The sequence below is a fragment of the Momordica charantia genome (genome assembly GCF_013281855.1).
Source record: "Momordica charantia cultivar OHB3-1 chromosome 1 unlocalized genomic scaffold, Mcharantia_2.0 BLBB01000001.1, whole genome shotgun sequence".
Classification (NCBI taxonomy): Eukaryota; Viridiplantae; Streptophyta; class Magnoliopsida; order Cucurbitales; family Cucurbitaceae; genus Momordica; species Momordica charantia.
Window position 1 is genome coordinate 11792886 of NW_028275157.1, and position 13011 is coordinate 11805896.

The 13011-nt window shown below is 31.5% G+C and overlaps 1 protein-coding gene across 1 annotated transcript; it reads left to right on the top strand.

Annotated features, from left to right (window-relative positions):
• The first annotated feature begins 2181 nt into the window (after nt 1-2181).
• On the top strand, nt 2182-5682 carry LOC111021327 (transcription factor bHLH101-like). The gene is made up of 3 exons (XM_022298234.2): nt 2182-2568; nt 3197-3562; nt 5438-5682. The coding sequence occupies exons 1-3, from the start codon at nt 2236-2238 to the stop codon at nt 5501-5503; spliced, it is 765 nt and encodes a 254-aa protein (XP_022153926.1). The 5' UTR covers nt 2182-2235; the 3' UTR covers nt 5504-5682.
• Nucleotides 5683-13011: the final 7329 nt, after the last annotated feature.

Sequence of the window (13011 nt, forward strand, 5' to 3'; positions counted from 1 at the left end):
TTGACATACAAAATATATATAATATAATATATTATATACTAGCGATATTCTTGATATATTAACGATAGAAAAAAAGTATATTAGTAAATTACAGGATAACAGATAGACATATTTACCAATGATTTGTTATGTGTGATAAATTTGTAAATATGACAATCAATTTTACCAATCACCCATTATATAATCTCTCTTTAAAACAATGTTAAAATGAAGGGGACTGAATTTTCTAAAGAGCAATAATTAAATTAAAAAAACACAAAAACATTATAGTCATGCACAACGATTGTTTTGAAGTACTTTTTAGACTCGATCTAAATGTAAATTTATTCCACCAAAACAAACTTTATTATATTATAAACTCAACTCAACCTAATCATGAAAATTTTTGGTTGAATTGATTCGATTTATTCAGGCCACTCTTTAGAAACATCTTATAACAAAAAATAGAAATGTTAATATCAAACATTTATTTACATTTTTTTTTCTAAAATTGAATCGTTTTTCGTAAGTCAGCGTTTATTTATACGGTAAAAAAATAACAATCCAAAAACTAAAAGATAATTTCTAAAAGTTATCAGATAATAAATAATCCATATAAGTTATTAAATTAAAATAAATATATCGATATATAATTTTATGGTAAATAAATGAAATAATATTATATATATATACACACACATAGAGAGTGGCATGGGCACGTGCATATAAGGACATTTGATGAGATTCTCGTGGCATGTAACGTCGGGCACGTGCGGGCGCTGGTAGCCCCACGCGCATAAGCGCGCTTCCTCGTCTCGCCACACGCTCGCCCATAAACTATATTTTATATCTTATCTATATATTCTCATTTATATTCTTTCTTTTGCCTCTCTCTCATGTGACCTGTCTACCCTTAGTTTAATATGAATCTTTATTCTTTTTTTTTTTCTCTTTTCTTCAATTCATGCATCTAATGATTCTTATCCACACTTTATTTATTTATTTATTTATTTATTTATTTATACATATATATACATACGTACATATACATATACACATATATACATATACAGATACATATATATACATGCATATGTATATATATATATGTGTATATATATGTATGGGTACATCAGCGTCAAAAAAAAAAAATATAAAACAATATTCTCATTTAGGCTCCATCAACGTATCTGACCGTAAAGAAGTACATGCCAAAACATAACTCTGAACCGACTCCAAAAAGGATGTAAAAGGATAGATAAATTCCAACTTACCAAATACATTATTCTTTGATTTCATATAGTTAAAATTCTTTTTTATACACTAAAACTAGACATCTTATAGCATTTGGCTTCTATTCTCAAGTTTAATTCTGGACACAATTAATAAATAAAATATTAATGTAACTTTATAAATATTAAATCATTTTGAAAATAATTGGTGATGATGTCATCTTACTTAAAATATTTTATTTAATCTCTAATTAAACTTGACATAACAAAAAAAATACCTAGCCTTTGTCATTAACTTGTGTAAATTAATTATATAATTTTATCCATTTACCTGAGAAGTATAGGAAGTTTTTGAAGGACACATCACATTTTAAGATGTATTCCTATTTATATTAATAGCAAAGACTAATATAATTTTAAAATTGTTTGGATTATTAGTTTTTTCTTTTTCTTTTTTAGCAAAAAGAAAAATCTATTAACAAAAAGCAACACCACAATGAGTTACATTTGAATTAACACCTCCACTGACCGGATGTAAAAGTCAAGTGAGAAAACGCCTATTCCAAAGGATAGAAAGGTTAAAACGAGAAGTCTGTTGGGTCAAAAGCTTCTGATTGCGACTAATATGAAGAAACTGAAGCTCTTACTTAGCTTCAAAATATATTTCCTTCTTTCAAGACATCACCTCCCTATTGACTAGCTGAGTAGCCTCCAACAATTCGATCGAACCACCCGATTCTCAAGGTTGAGATCATTGGTTTAAAGTATACGACATTATACTATTAATCAATACGCAATTATACTTTGGAGTAGGTGTAAAATTAAAAATATTTTACATATGTTTGTTGTACATGAATCCAATGTAAAAAGAGACTCCAAGTTGTGAAATAAATTAAGAATTTTGTCATTTAATAATGACAGAGAATTTTTGTATAAAAGACTTGGGCATCATCAACATTCAACAGTTTGTTGGCAACCATTTGAAATCCCTTTTCTTCACATCTACAATATTTCTATTTCCATCATGTTGGCTGTTTCCTCTCCTTTGTTTTCTCCTCATCAATGGCCTTTGGAAGATCCCATCTCTCTCAATCACCATCACAACTCTCTCTTCCCTCCCATTGAAGCTTCTGATTCCTTTCACCTTCATCAATTCGCTCCGCCACCGCCGTTGCAACCACCGCCCTTCGAGCTCGACCACTATCCCTCTTCCACTACTCCGTCGCCAGGAGGCAGCGCCACGGTCTCGAAGATGGCTAAGAAGCTTAGCCATAATGCAAGCGAGCGGGATCGTCGAAAGAAGATCAACTCTCTCTACTCCTCTTTGCGCGCCCTCCTTCCCTCCGCTGATCAAATGGTAACCGTTTAACTTGTGTTCTCATGATTCCATTATCTCGAAGTAAAGAATCAAAGACATACTTATTTCCAAGTAATATAATAGAACAAAATTCCGGAGCTGACCGGTTAGTACTCGTCTCCCTGTTGACCTATCACTAAAATTGTCAGTTATTTATTTTCTAAAAAAGTTAAAAAAAATAAGAAGAAATTATATATTTCCTTTATCTATTCCTTAACAGTGCTAACCAGTAAGCAACTTAAATATTATTCAATATAATATAGGATAAAACTCAAGTGCTTTTCAGTAAGCAGATACTTTCATTGATGCATTGATTTTTACCCAACCTGAATTTAACTCAACCGTAATTGACACCTCAGTTTTACCTATAATATATGATTTAAACTCACTAAATCTCTATATATCTACGATGACAACTTTTGTTTCGAGAAAGAGAGAGAAAAAAATGTCTTTTGAGGGTAACTTGTCAAAAACTTTTAAATAACTCTCATTGTGAAGTTACTAAAATGTCCTACCCTAATGAATGGTTACCTACCATCTCTCTTTAGAGGTTCTTCCCGCCACCATAGTTAGAAGCTCCAACCGATGATGGTTTTTTAGTTAACAATGGTGTTGTTTTTTCTCCCAGAAGAAGCTGAGTAACCCGGCGACAATTTCGAGGATATTGAGCTACATACCGGAGCTACAACAGCAAGTCGAGGGGCTGATGAGGAAGAAAGAAGAGCTTATGGGAGCCATGACTGGACAGGAAGTTGAGGGTGGTGAAGAGAGGAAAGCAAAGAAATGCGCAGCTTCGAGCTCCTCATCGGTCATTTCGGCAAGTCGGGTCAGTCAACAGGAAATGGCGGTTCAAATATCGACCGATATTAACGACGGTCACCGGAATTCCTTGTCGGAGATCTTGGTTTGGTTGGAGGAAGAAGGTCTTTCTTTGTTGAATGCTTCTTCTTTTGAGACTTTTGATGGGAAGGTTTTCCATAATTTGCATGTTCAGGTAATATTGTTTTCTTACCTTTTTTACACATTGAAAGTTTTACTGTTTTACTGTTTTTTTTTTTTTCAAATTGGAATTTTCATAATTAAATTTTTTTCTCTATTTATCGATTTTGAGTTTATCTAGTTTCAATTTGTTTTTGAAAAATACATTTTCTTTTGTGTAGATTTGAAGAACCTTAAAATTATTATTACATTATTCTTTCAAGTTGAATCTTTTAAAAAACTCTAAATTGGATCCAACAAAGTTAGAGTGATGTTGTAGTTTTATTTGGGTAGCATATTTTATATGATACAATAAGTTTTATTATATTATTGGTATTATTTTTTATGCAAAAAGATATCGAATAAAAAAAGATAATATAAAATTAATATTCGTGTCATGAATAAAGACATACGATCTACCTAATCAATTGTTTATTAGAACTTTATTTGAAAAAAATTTTGTTCATTATGTACTACTCAAAACAGTAATTTTGTAGATCGATTTGAGTCATTTTTCTTATCTAAAAGAATTAAATAAAATATCTAAAGTTCTAACCTCTCTCAAGCCCAAAGATCATCAATAATATATTTTCTTATTCTTTTTTCCTTTTTACCTATTAGAAATTTTAGAGTTAATTTGGTAACACTTACAGAATAATAAAAAACATTGCTTTTAAAAAAAAATTTATGGTATTTAAATAAATGGTAAAAAATATTTAATTTTTTTTTAAATATTAAAAGATATATTAAAGTGTTATTAAGTTCTTATTTCTAAACACATACTGTTTTACATAACAACATTATTAAAGTCGTTTTAAACTGCCAACCAAAACATAATTCAATGTTCTTTAAAAAAAAATTTTAAAAAAATAGCTCAACGTATTAAGATATCCACCTTATATAAGGAGTAAGGTATTGTACTGTAGCCAGAGAATCCGCCGTTTCAGCTACTATAATAGTGTATTCCATTGCCTCCTTTCCTGTAAAGTAGTCACTACTTGAACCACAGAAGATGTTTTTTGACCAATAACTACATAAACACATATTACATTTTCCCCTTGTTGATTGAGAATCGTATCTGTGGCTACTGTAGTTTCACCGGTGACTAAGAGATTGCGAGTTTGATTCTTTACCTAAATATGAACTCAAAAGGGAAAAAAAAATTGTCTCAAACTCATTTAGTTTGATATATATTTTTTTAATTTAAGCATTTATTTTACACTTTTTTTTTGTGTAGTAATCAATATCTCAAATTCTTAAACTAAAATTTTTTAGATAATTATCTATCAAGTGTTTTTAAAAATAGATTTTACACTTTCTAAAAAAAAAGATTTTACACCAACCGTATTTTTTAAAAATATTTTTCATTTGTTACTATACCTCGTTAATTTTTTAAAAACATTTTTAGTTAATTAAAGTTACCTAAAAAACTAACACACTCTAAATTAGTACTTTTTTTCAATGATGTTTGTAAATAAAAAAAATTTAAAATTACTTTCTAAAAGTCATTCCAAACACATTAATTATTTATTTATTTATCTTTTGAAAACACATTATTAATCCTATAAACTCATACTCAAAAGAATACATTTGAGAACAAATTTTAGTGAAAAAATATATGGATAACTATTTTTTAAATTTTAATTTTTGTATATTTCTTCCTAGTTTATTTTCACAAACGCCTCCCTTTTTAAACAGTACCAAAATTTATTTATTTTTCTAAAATCATGAAACATAGGATAATCTTTACTTTCGTAAACCACTTCATAAGGAAGTTGTTCTAAAAAATATATATATATAATAATTTTTTTTTAAAACAACCTGTTGTATTTTAAAGTTAGGATTATAATTTATTTAATTATAAAACTTATGTTATTATTTTTTTAATTAGATGGAAAGCAGCTGCAGAATGGAGCCTGAAATGCTGAGCAATAAGCTCTTGGGGATGTTCCCATGAGAGAGAGGGGGTGAATTAACATCCACCACAAAATTAATTAATATTAATAATGATGATATTATTAAAAATGTTAAGGGATGAAAATTAAAAATTTGAAAATATTAGCCAGGTGGCATGTTTTGATAGGATCTCAGTTTATTAACCATATCAATCAATGTGTATTTTACTAATTAATTAGATATTATTAATGAAATATCAACTTCCCTCTCTCTCTCTCTCTCTCTCTCTTTTTTTCAATTTTAATTTTTCGTTTCTGACATTAATCTATTACCGACCATGACAAATATGGGAGTTCCAAGTTTTGACTTTGGAACTTCTTGTTAGAATTCAAATAGAAGGCTCACATATGCAATTATTAAAAAATATATATTTTTTCCACTAGTTTCATACCGTGTCAAGTTGAATATAATTCGTCAACTTGAACCAATGCTTCAACTGGTTAAGACTCCTAGTTTCGATCATAAGGTCGTGAATTTGAATTTCCACTTCCACATGTTACTTAAAAATTTTTTTTAGCATATAATTAAATTAATTAAGATATTATTATATTTTTGTTACTATAAATGATTTAATTTTTCAAGATTTAATTCATTCATAGCAAAATGGAGTGGCAGGAAGGTTGAATTGCATACTAATGAAATGAGTGAGATATCTTCTGACACATGCAAGTTTACCAGAAAAACTATGGGTTGAGGTAGCTTCCTATGCCGTATATACAATTAATAGGTGTCCACACATAGCAAATAACTTCATTACTCCTGAAGAAAAATGGACACAACACCCTCCAAAACTTGATAATCTTAACGTTTTTTTTGTGTTTTTTATGTTCATTCAAATCAGGGGAGATTAAAGCCTTCGCAATAAGGTGTATGTTTGTCAGGTTTTCTATAGTAAAAAGGTTAAAATTATGACATTCCACAGATAAGAGATATATAAATAGTAGAGATATATATTTCGTGAAGGGGTAATGTTCATGTATCAGCAGCTACTAAAGACTTTCAGTGCGAAAGAAAACTCAATAATCGAGGTGGAGCTACCTTCTGCTGTTGAAATTGATGTCCTTGAGAGCTCAACTCAAGTTATCAGAGAAGTCGAAATTGAGGAAATTGAAGAAATATCTGAATCACAACCTGATTTAACAAGTTACTATCTTGCTCAAAATAGGCAAATGAGACAAATTATATTGAAACAAATATAGTTGCAGTTGCTTTAAGTGCAGGTCATTCACTTAATGACATGGAGCCTATGAACTTTCAAGAAGCTATCGGCGGTCCAAATGTTGAACAATGAGTAAATTGCAATGAATGAAGATGTTTATGCAAGAGTTTGCACAACGGTTCTTCACGAATCGAGCTCGAACCCGGTCTCCGGTTCCGACCTGAACACTAGAGTGGACCTGCACAAGAGGGTAAACACTTCGACGCTCAAGTCAGTATAGATCGGATTCTGTATTTAGTTCGAGGTGAGATTCGATACCTGAGCGTGAAATGAAGCCCTCTATTTATAGGTGATGGATCCGACAGTACACACGACCGGCGGTTATATGTCTTTTCTCATGTCGAACCTGTTGGGTTCCAAGCAGGTCGGACCCAAGCCAGGTCGAACCTTGACGCCTATACTTAGCCTTTTTATATCGGGCGAACCCGGTCTCCTCGGCAGGGCCGAGGTGGACCTGGGCAATCCCTCTTATCCAGTTTCTTCAAATACCAATGAGGGTCCTCCATGTGTCCTGGGTATGGTTACCCCCAAACAGAAGAAATTGTTTCACTTGGGACAAATAAGACCTGGAACTTGGTACCCTTACCAAAAGTTCAAAAGGTAATATTTTCAATAATTGATATACAAATTTAAAGAGGGAGTTTTGTTGTCTAGAAACCAAGATTTAAGTTAAGGTTGGTTGCCAAAGGATTTACACATGGAGAAGGAATTGATTACTCATAAGTTTTTTCTCCAGTTATTAAACATACTTGTACAAGGGTCTTGTTGGCTTTAGTAGCTTAGAGAAACTTAGAATTGGATCAGCTGGATGTCAAGACCACATTTCTTTTAGACCTCTTGAGGAAACATTTTTCATAGAACAACTCGAAGGATATAAGTAAAAGGGAAAGAAGTGTTGGTATGTTTGTTAAATAGATCCCTTTATGGTTTCAAGCAGTCCCCCGAGTGTTGGTATAACAGATTTGATGAATTTTTCGTTGGTTTTTAAAGCTCATTTGATACTTGCTTAGCAACAAAAGATTTTGTAAGTATTTACCTTCTTGTATAAGTAAGTTGATGATATGTTATTGGTTGGAAATAAAAGGGAAAAGATAAATCGAGTAAAACAAAACCTAAAAGTAGAAGTTGATATGAAAAACATGGGAAAGCCTAGCTAGAAGAATATTAGGTATGGATATATCTCTAGAAATTGAGAAAATCTTCATATCGGTCAAGCCTCATACAACAAAAGGATAATCTCCAAATTCAAAATGAATAAATCAAAATTAGTAAAGTCCCCTGGCTCAACAGTTTAAACTTTCAACTAGAAATTCTAACTTTCAACTAGAAATTCTACTTTGATGATTATGAACATACAAGTAAAGAGGATGTGAGCTCCGGAGTGGAAGCAGTAGAACACGTTCTTGAATTTCATTTGAAATTTAAAACACATAAAGATATAAAACAAGGAAGAATGTTGGATTTTACCTTTGAAGACTCTTCTTCGAATAATTCCAATGAGACAACACCATTTGATATTTCTCGTTATGTCTCTCGATCGAAAATCTGGATTGTGGGATTCAATTGCAAGGGATTGAGAGAATAAGAGAGTTAGAGAGATTTTTTTAGCATTTTTCCCTCTTAAGGATTGTTACATTTATACTCAGGGAAAATCCTACGACCATTAGAATATCTTATTCTTTTGGATATAAGATATTTTCTTTTGAATTTAGGAGAAATCCCAAGACTATTAAGATATCTTCTTCTTTTTATTTAATTAATTATAAACAAATAATTAAATCAATTAACAATTATTAATTATTAATCTAATTAATAATTATTAATTTAAATCTAAATATTAAATAAATAAATAATCAACAATTAATTATTAAACTTTTAATTAAATATCACATATTTAATTAAAACTATATATTTGATTCATATTCAAATCATTTGTATAACTTAGAGTTTTAATATGAATTCAATTCATATTAATTATTGGAATCCTATTCAAATATTTCTCTCGAAACTTTTTTTTTAAATAAACTATAATACATCATAATATACATTACATACATTCCTTGATATATAATTTAAACATTTCAAATTTTCTCAAAATATTGATCTTTGTTTTACCCGTTGTGAGCTAGCAAGGGAACCTAATGAACCTATAGAACCTATAGATCAGAAGCTCTAATGATACGAGATTAATCAATCAAACTCATTAACCGAGTTAATCAACATTCGTTGACTATGGGTCACTCCACTAAAGACCCGCAGCTGCACTTTTCTCATTGCAGAATATTTTCGTGTCCATGGATATACGACCATTAATGACAAGTCAATTTTTCGCGAGTACTCGTAACTCTAGTTAGGTCAAATTACCGTTTTACCCCTGAGTTACATCTTACTCCTTAAATATCACTTCTCCTCTAATGAACAATCCAGTTATGGTCCGACCAATAACTGGAAGATTCTGTTGGGCCAGTGAGAGGGTGGGTCCCTTGTTCAAGTCCTAGAGTCAGCATGTAAAGGAACAGTCATCTACTTTCTTAAAGTCGGGAAGAAGTGAATTTCATCTTTGCGTAGTTATGTTTCCAGCTCCCCACTCGGTCTTGTCCCCAAAATGGTAGGATTATTAAGTTGACAACCTTAGCCACTTTCACCCATACAAATCAAAGGATGATTCCTTGTAGGCAGGAATCCATAAGTCGCTTAGGATTAAGATCAAATTACCTGGTCATCATATGAGATAACAATCTATTGACTAACGGTGTTAGAACCAATGATTAATTGTTTTGCAGTCCGGTTTTATACAAACTCATTGTATAGGATACCCCCACTCGCATGTCTCTACATGAACGACCTGGATAAAGTCGTTTGTAATTATTACAAGCGGGTCGTGTCCATAGTGTTATCAAGATAAGGTACCCAATCTCATCCGTGTACTATGGACCATTTAGGTTATTACTGGAACATTATCCATTTGTATATCAAATATATACTGTAGATCAAATATGTACATTGTTTATTAAATATATACTGTAGATCAAATATATACATTGTATATTAAATATATACTGTTCCAGTTATATTAAATAACATTGAATCTTAATTTATTGAAATACGAGTAATGCAAAGAAATAATAAGATAATTTTTTATTGAATAAATAATTTTTCATAAATACACGAGCTAAGGGCACCAAACTCAACGATCTCCCACTTGTTCGAAAGTGAGTGTGATGTACAAGTATTACAATGAACTAGGGCATATGATAAACCTTGATTAAAGGCTAAAAAAGTGTAGGTTTGCATGCTTAATTGATGGTTATTTGGGATGAAATATGTATGTTTATGCATATAATTTAAGGAAAATGTGCATATTTTGTGATTAGGGACTTTGGAATTCAGTTATAGGTAAATGAAAGCTAAATTGTATAAATAGGCTTATTTTGTAAGGAAAAGTGAAGATTGATGATCACAATGCGTCAAACATATCGCATGACTAGAATTTCTAGCTTACTAGAGGACTGAGTTAGCCAAGTTACTTTGGAAGTTCCAGCTTCACAATGCTTCAGTCACATTTGATGTCTAGATTGTCAAAATGTGAATAACCACTTTTGACCAAGTAATTGGTCAAAGATTTGTTATTAGTTGCTAAAATCTCTACATCCAACATCGTATGCATTTCTCAATATCTTGTTACCTCCATGGCCTATAAAAGGTGCTTTCAAGCATCACTTCAAGACATCTCATTTCCATGCTTTTGTTCTTTCTTTTTACTTTGTTATCAACTTTAGTTTTTAAGTTTTGTTCTTCAATTAATTTTTCTGCAATTACTCTTGTTTATTTTATTACAATTCAACTTGTTCCATTTTGTACTTTCTTTCCAATTCTAATTAAAATGCATTCTTTTGTTATCTTCTCTTGTGTTTTCATTTTTTCCATTTCCATGAGTAGTTAAATTGTTTCTTCAACCCTCCTACGAATGGTTTAGTTCATCTATGTTAAATTACATCTATCAGTGAGCACGACGTATTACGTTCTCTTTGCTTATCTTGATTGATACAATTTATCCAATTGATTTTCTTGTAGGCCACTTGTTTAAATCGCATTAGTTTGAATTTAATTCTGAGAAGGTTAGAGTCAAACAGATTTCATCAAGGTAACACGAGAAGTTACTTAGAAATAAGAACTAAAACAAGATGCTAGACATAGGCTCTCTTACCCATTAAACATAAGTTGGGATTTGATTTATTTAGGATTCTTGAGTTGCATAGACATATGTAAACACTGGCCTAAGTTTCTAAACAAACCAAAAGCGATATGGAATAGGAATTGAACCAGTTTGCATAAATCGAGCAAAATTAGGGCACATTTGATAGGCGTAATTCATCTCTTTAGAACTAAATCTTAGTAGGGGGGTTGACTTTTTAATCCTTGTGTTTTTAATTTGCGTTCCCAACAAATTCACCAACTTTTATCCCAACTCGATTCTTCATTTAAGCAATTTACAAAATTAATTTTTAAAGAAAACTAGTCCCTGTGGAGACGACGAACTTGGAATACTCTCATATTATTACTTGTGACAGTGTGCACTTGCACTCTACCCTCTAGCTATTAATTAGAGGCTCACAATATACCCAATAACATCTCCCATTTGCCCTAGACAAAATGAGACATGTCTCGTAAACCTAGACTCTTTAGATGACATTCAAACAACTTTAGCTTTTGTAACGGATCATCAATATTGTGCTTCTCCCAAATCTTTCATTTGGAATTGTGGAGCCCCCCTCTGACTGGTTCAAATTGAACATTGACGCTTCTTGTGGAACCTCTCGTTAGGAGAGTGGATTAGGTCTCATTTTTCGGGATTCCGTTGGCCAATTTTGTATTGCAGCTTCACTTTACACTCGAATTACATACAATCCCCTGTTAGCCGAGCTTCTCACCATCGTTGAGGGTACTCAAATGGCTGATCTTTGGATTTTTACAAGACTTTTGGTTGAATCTTATTGTCTGGAGGCGATCTCTCTCCTCCGAGGTGACCCGTTGGCCATAGGTACTGAAGGCGTTTGGATTTACGATATTCACTCTATAGCTGACACTTTCGTCGGATTCTCAACAAACCAACAAATTGTTTGGCAAAAATGTCCATTAGATCCTCAAATTCTTGTATTTGGTTTCCTCCCTTCCCCCTTGGATTCTCCCTCTCGTGGAGGATAACATCTCTTCTTCATTTGCCCACGTGGCTTAATGAAATGCACCTTTATTTAAAAAAAAAGAATAAATAATAATAAATAAAGGTATAATAGTAATAACTTTATACTTTATTTTCATTTCCTGTGAATATTAAAACAATAAATTTTAATTTTAAGGGTAAAATACACTTTTGTCCCTAAGCTTGAGGATAAATATCTATTTGGTCATTTAAGTTTCAAAAAGTGACAGTTTGGTTCCAACTATTAGAAAATGGTTCTAAATGATCCCTAAGCTTATTTTTATTTATTTATTTATTTTGAGAAATTTCCTAAGCTTATTTGACCCTTGTTTAACTAATGAATAAATGATGTGACAAATTGAGTTAACAAATTTTAAATGATGTGATAATATTAAATAATTTTATATCATTTTTATTTGTAGTGTAATTTTTTTTTTCTCTCTCCCAATTTTTTCCTCCCCTATCCTTCTCTAATTTTGGTTGTTCTATCATTTTCTGATTTTCTCCCACTAACATCAACTAGGGACAAACATGCCATTATGCACACGTTTCCCCTCTTGCTCAAAAATCCATGTCAAAAACTTGGGTTTCCTACACCTTGGGTTCTTTCACTATTTTTTAGCTCTTCTTTATTTTTAGGAATTTTGTGCATATAATTCTTAAAATTGGAGAAGAAGTAATGGATAAAAATAATATAAAATTATTTAATATTGTCACGTCATTTAAAATTTTCCAACTCACTTTTGCCACATCAATTTTCAAGTAACAAAGGTGCCTTAACTTAATTTTAATCCTTTGAAATTCATTTGCTTATCAATAGAATTAAGGATTTAGAATCACTTCCATCTTTTAAAATTTAAAAATTTAAAATAATTTCTATAGATGACACAGATAAATTTAGAAACAGAAGTAAGGGTGTATAACTGTAATGTACCCTCGAAAACCGACACAATCCGGTTCGATTCGGTTCAGCAAATCCGACTCGACAGTAATCGGATCAGGTTTTAATTGATTGTGTTTGGGTCGGGTCGATTTGGTCTGCAACCTGACCCGACCAGATTGCACCCCTTTATGGAAAGCAAGCTCGGGG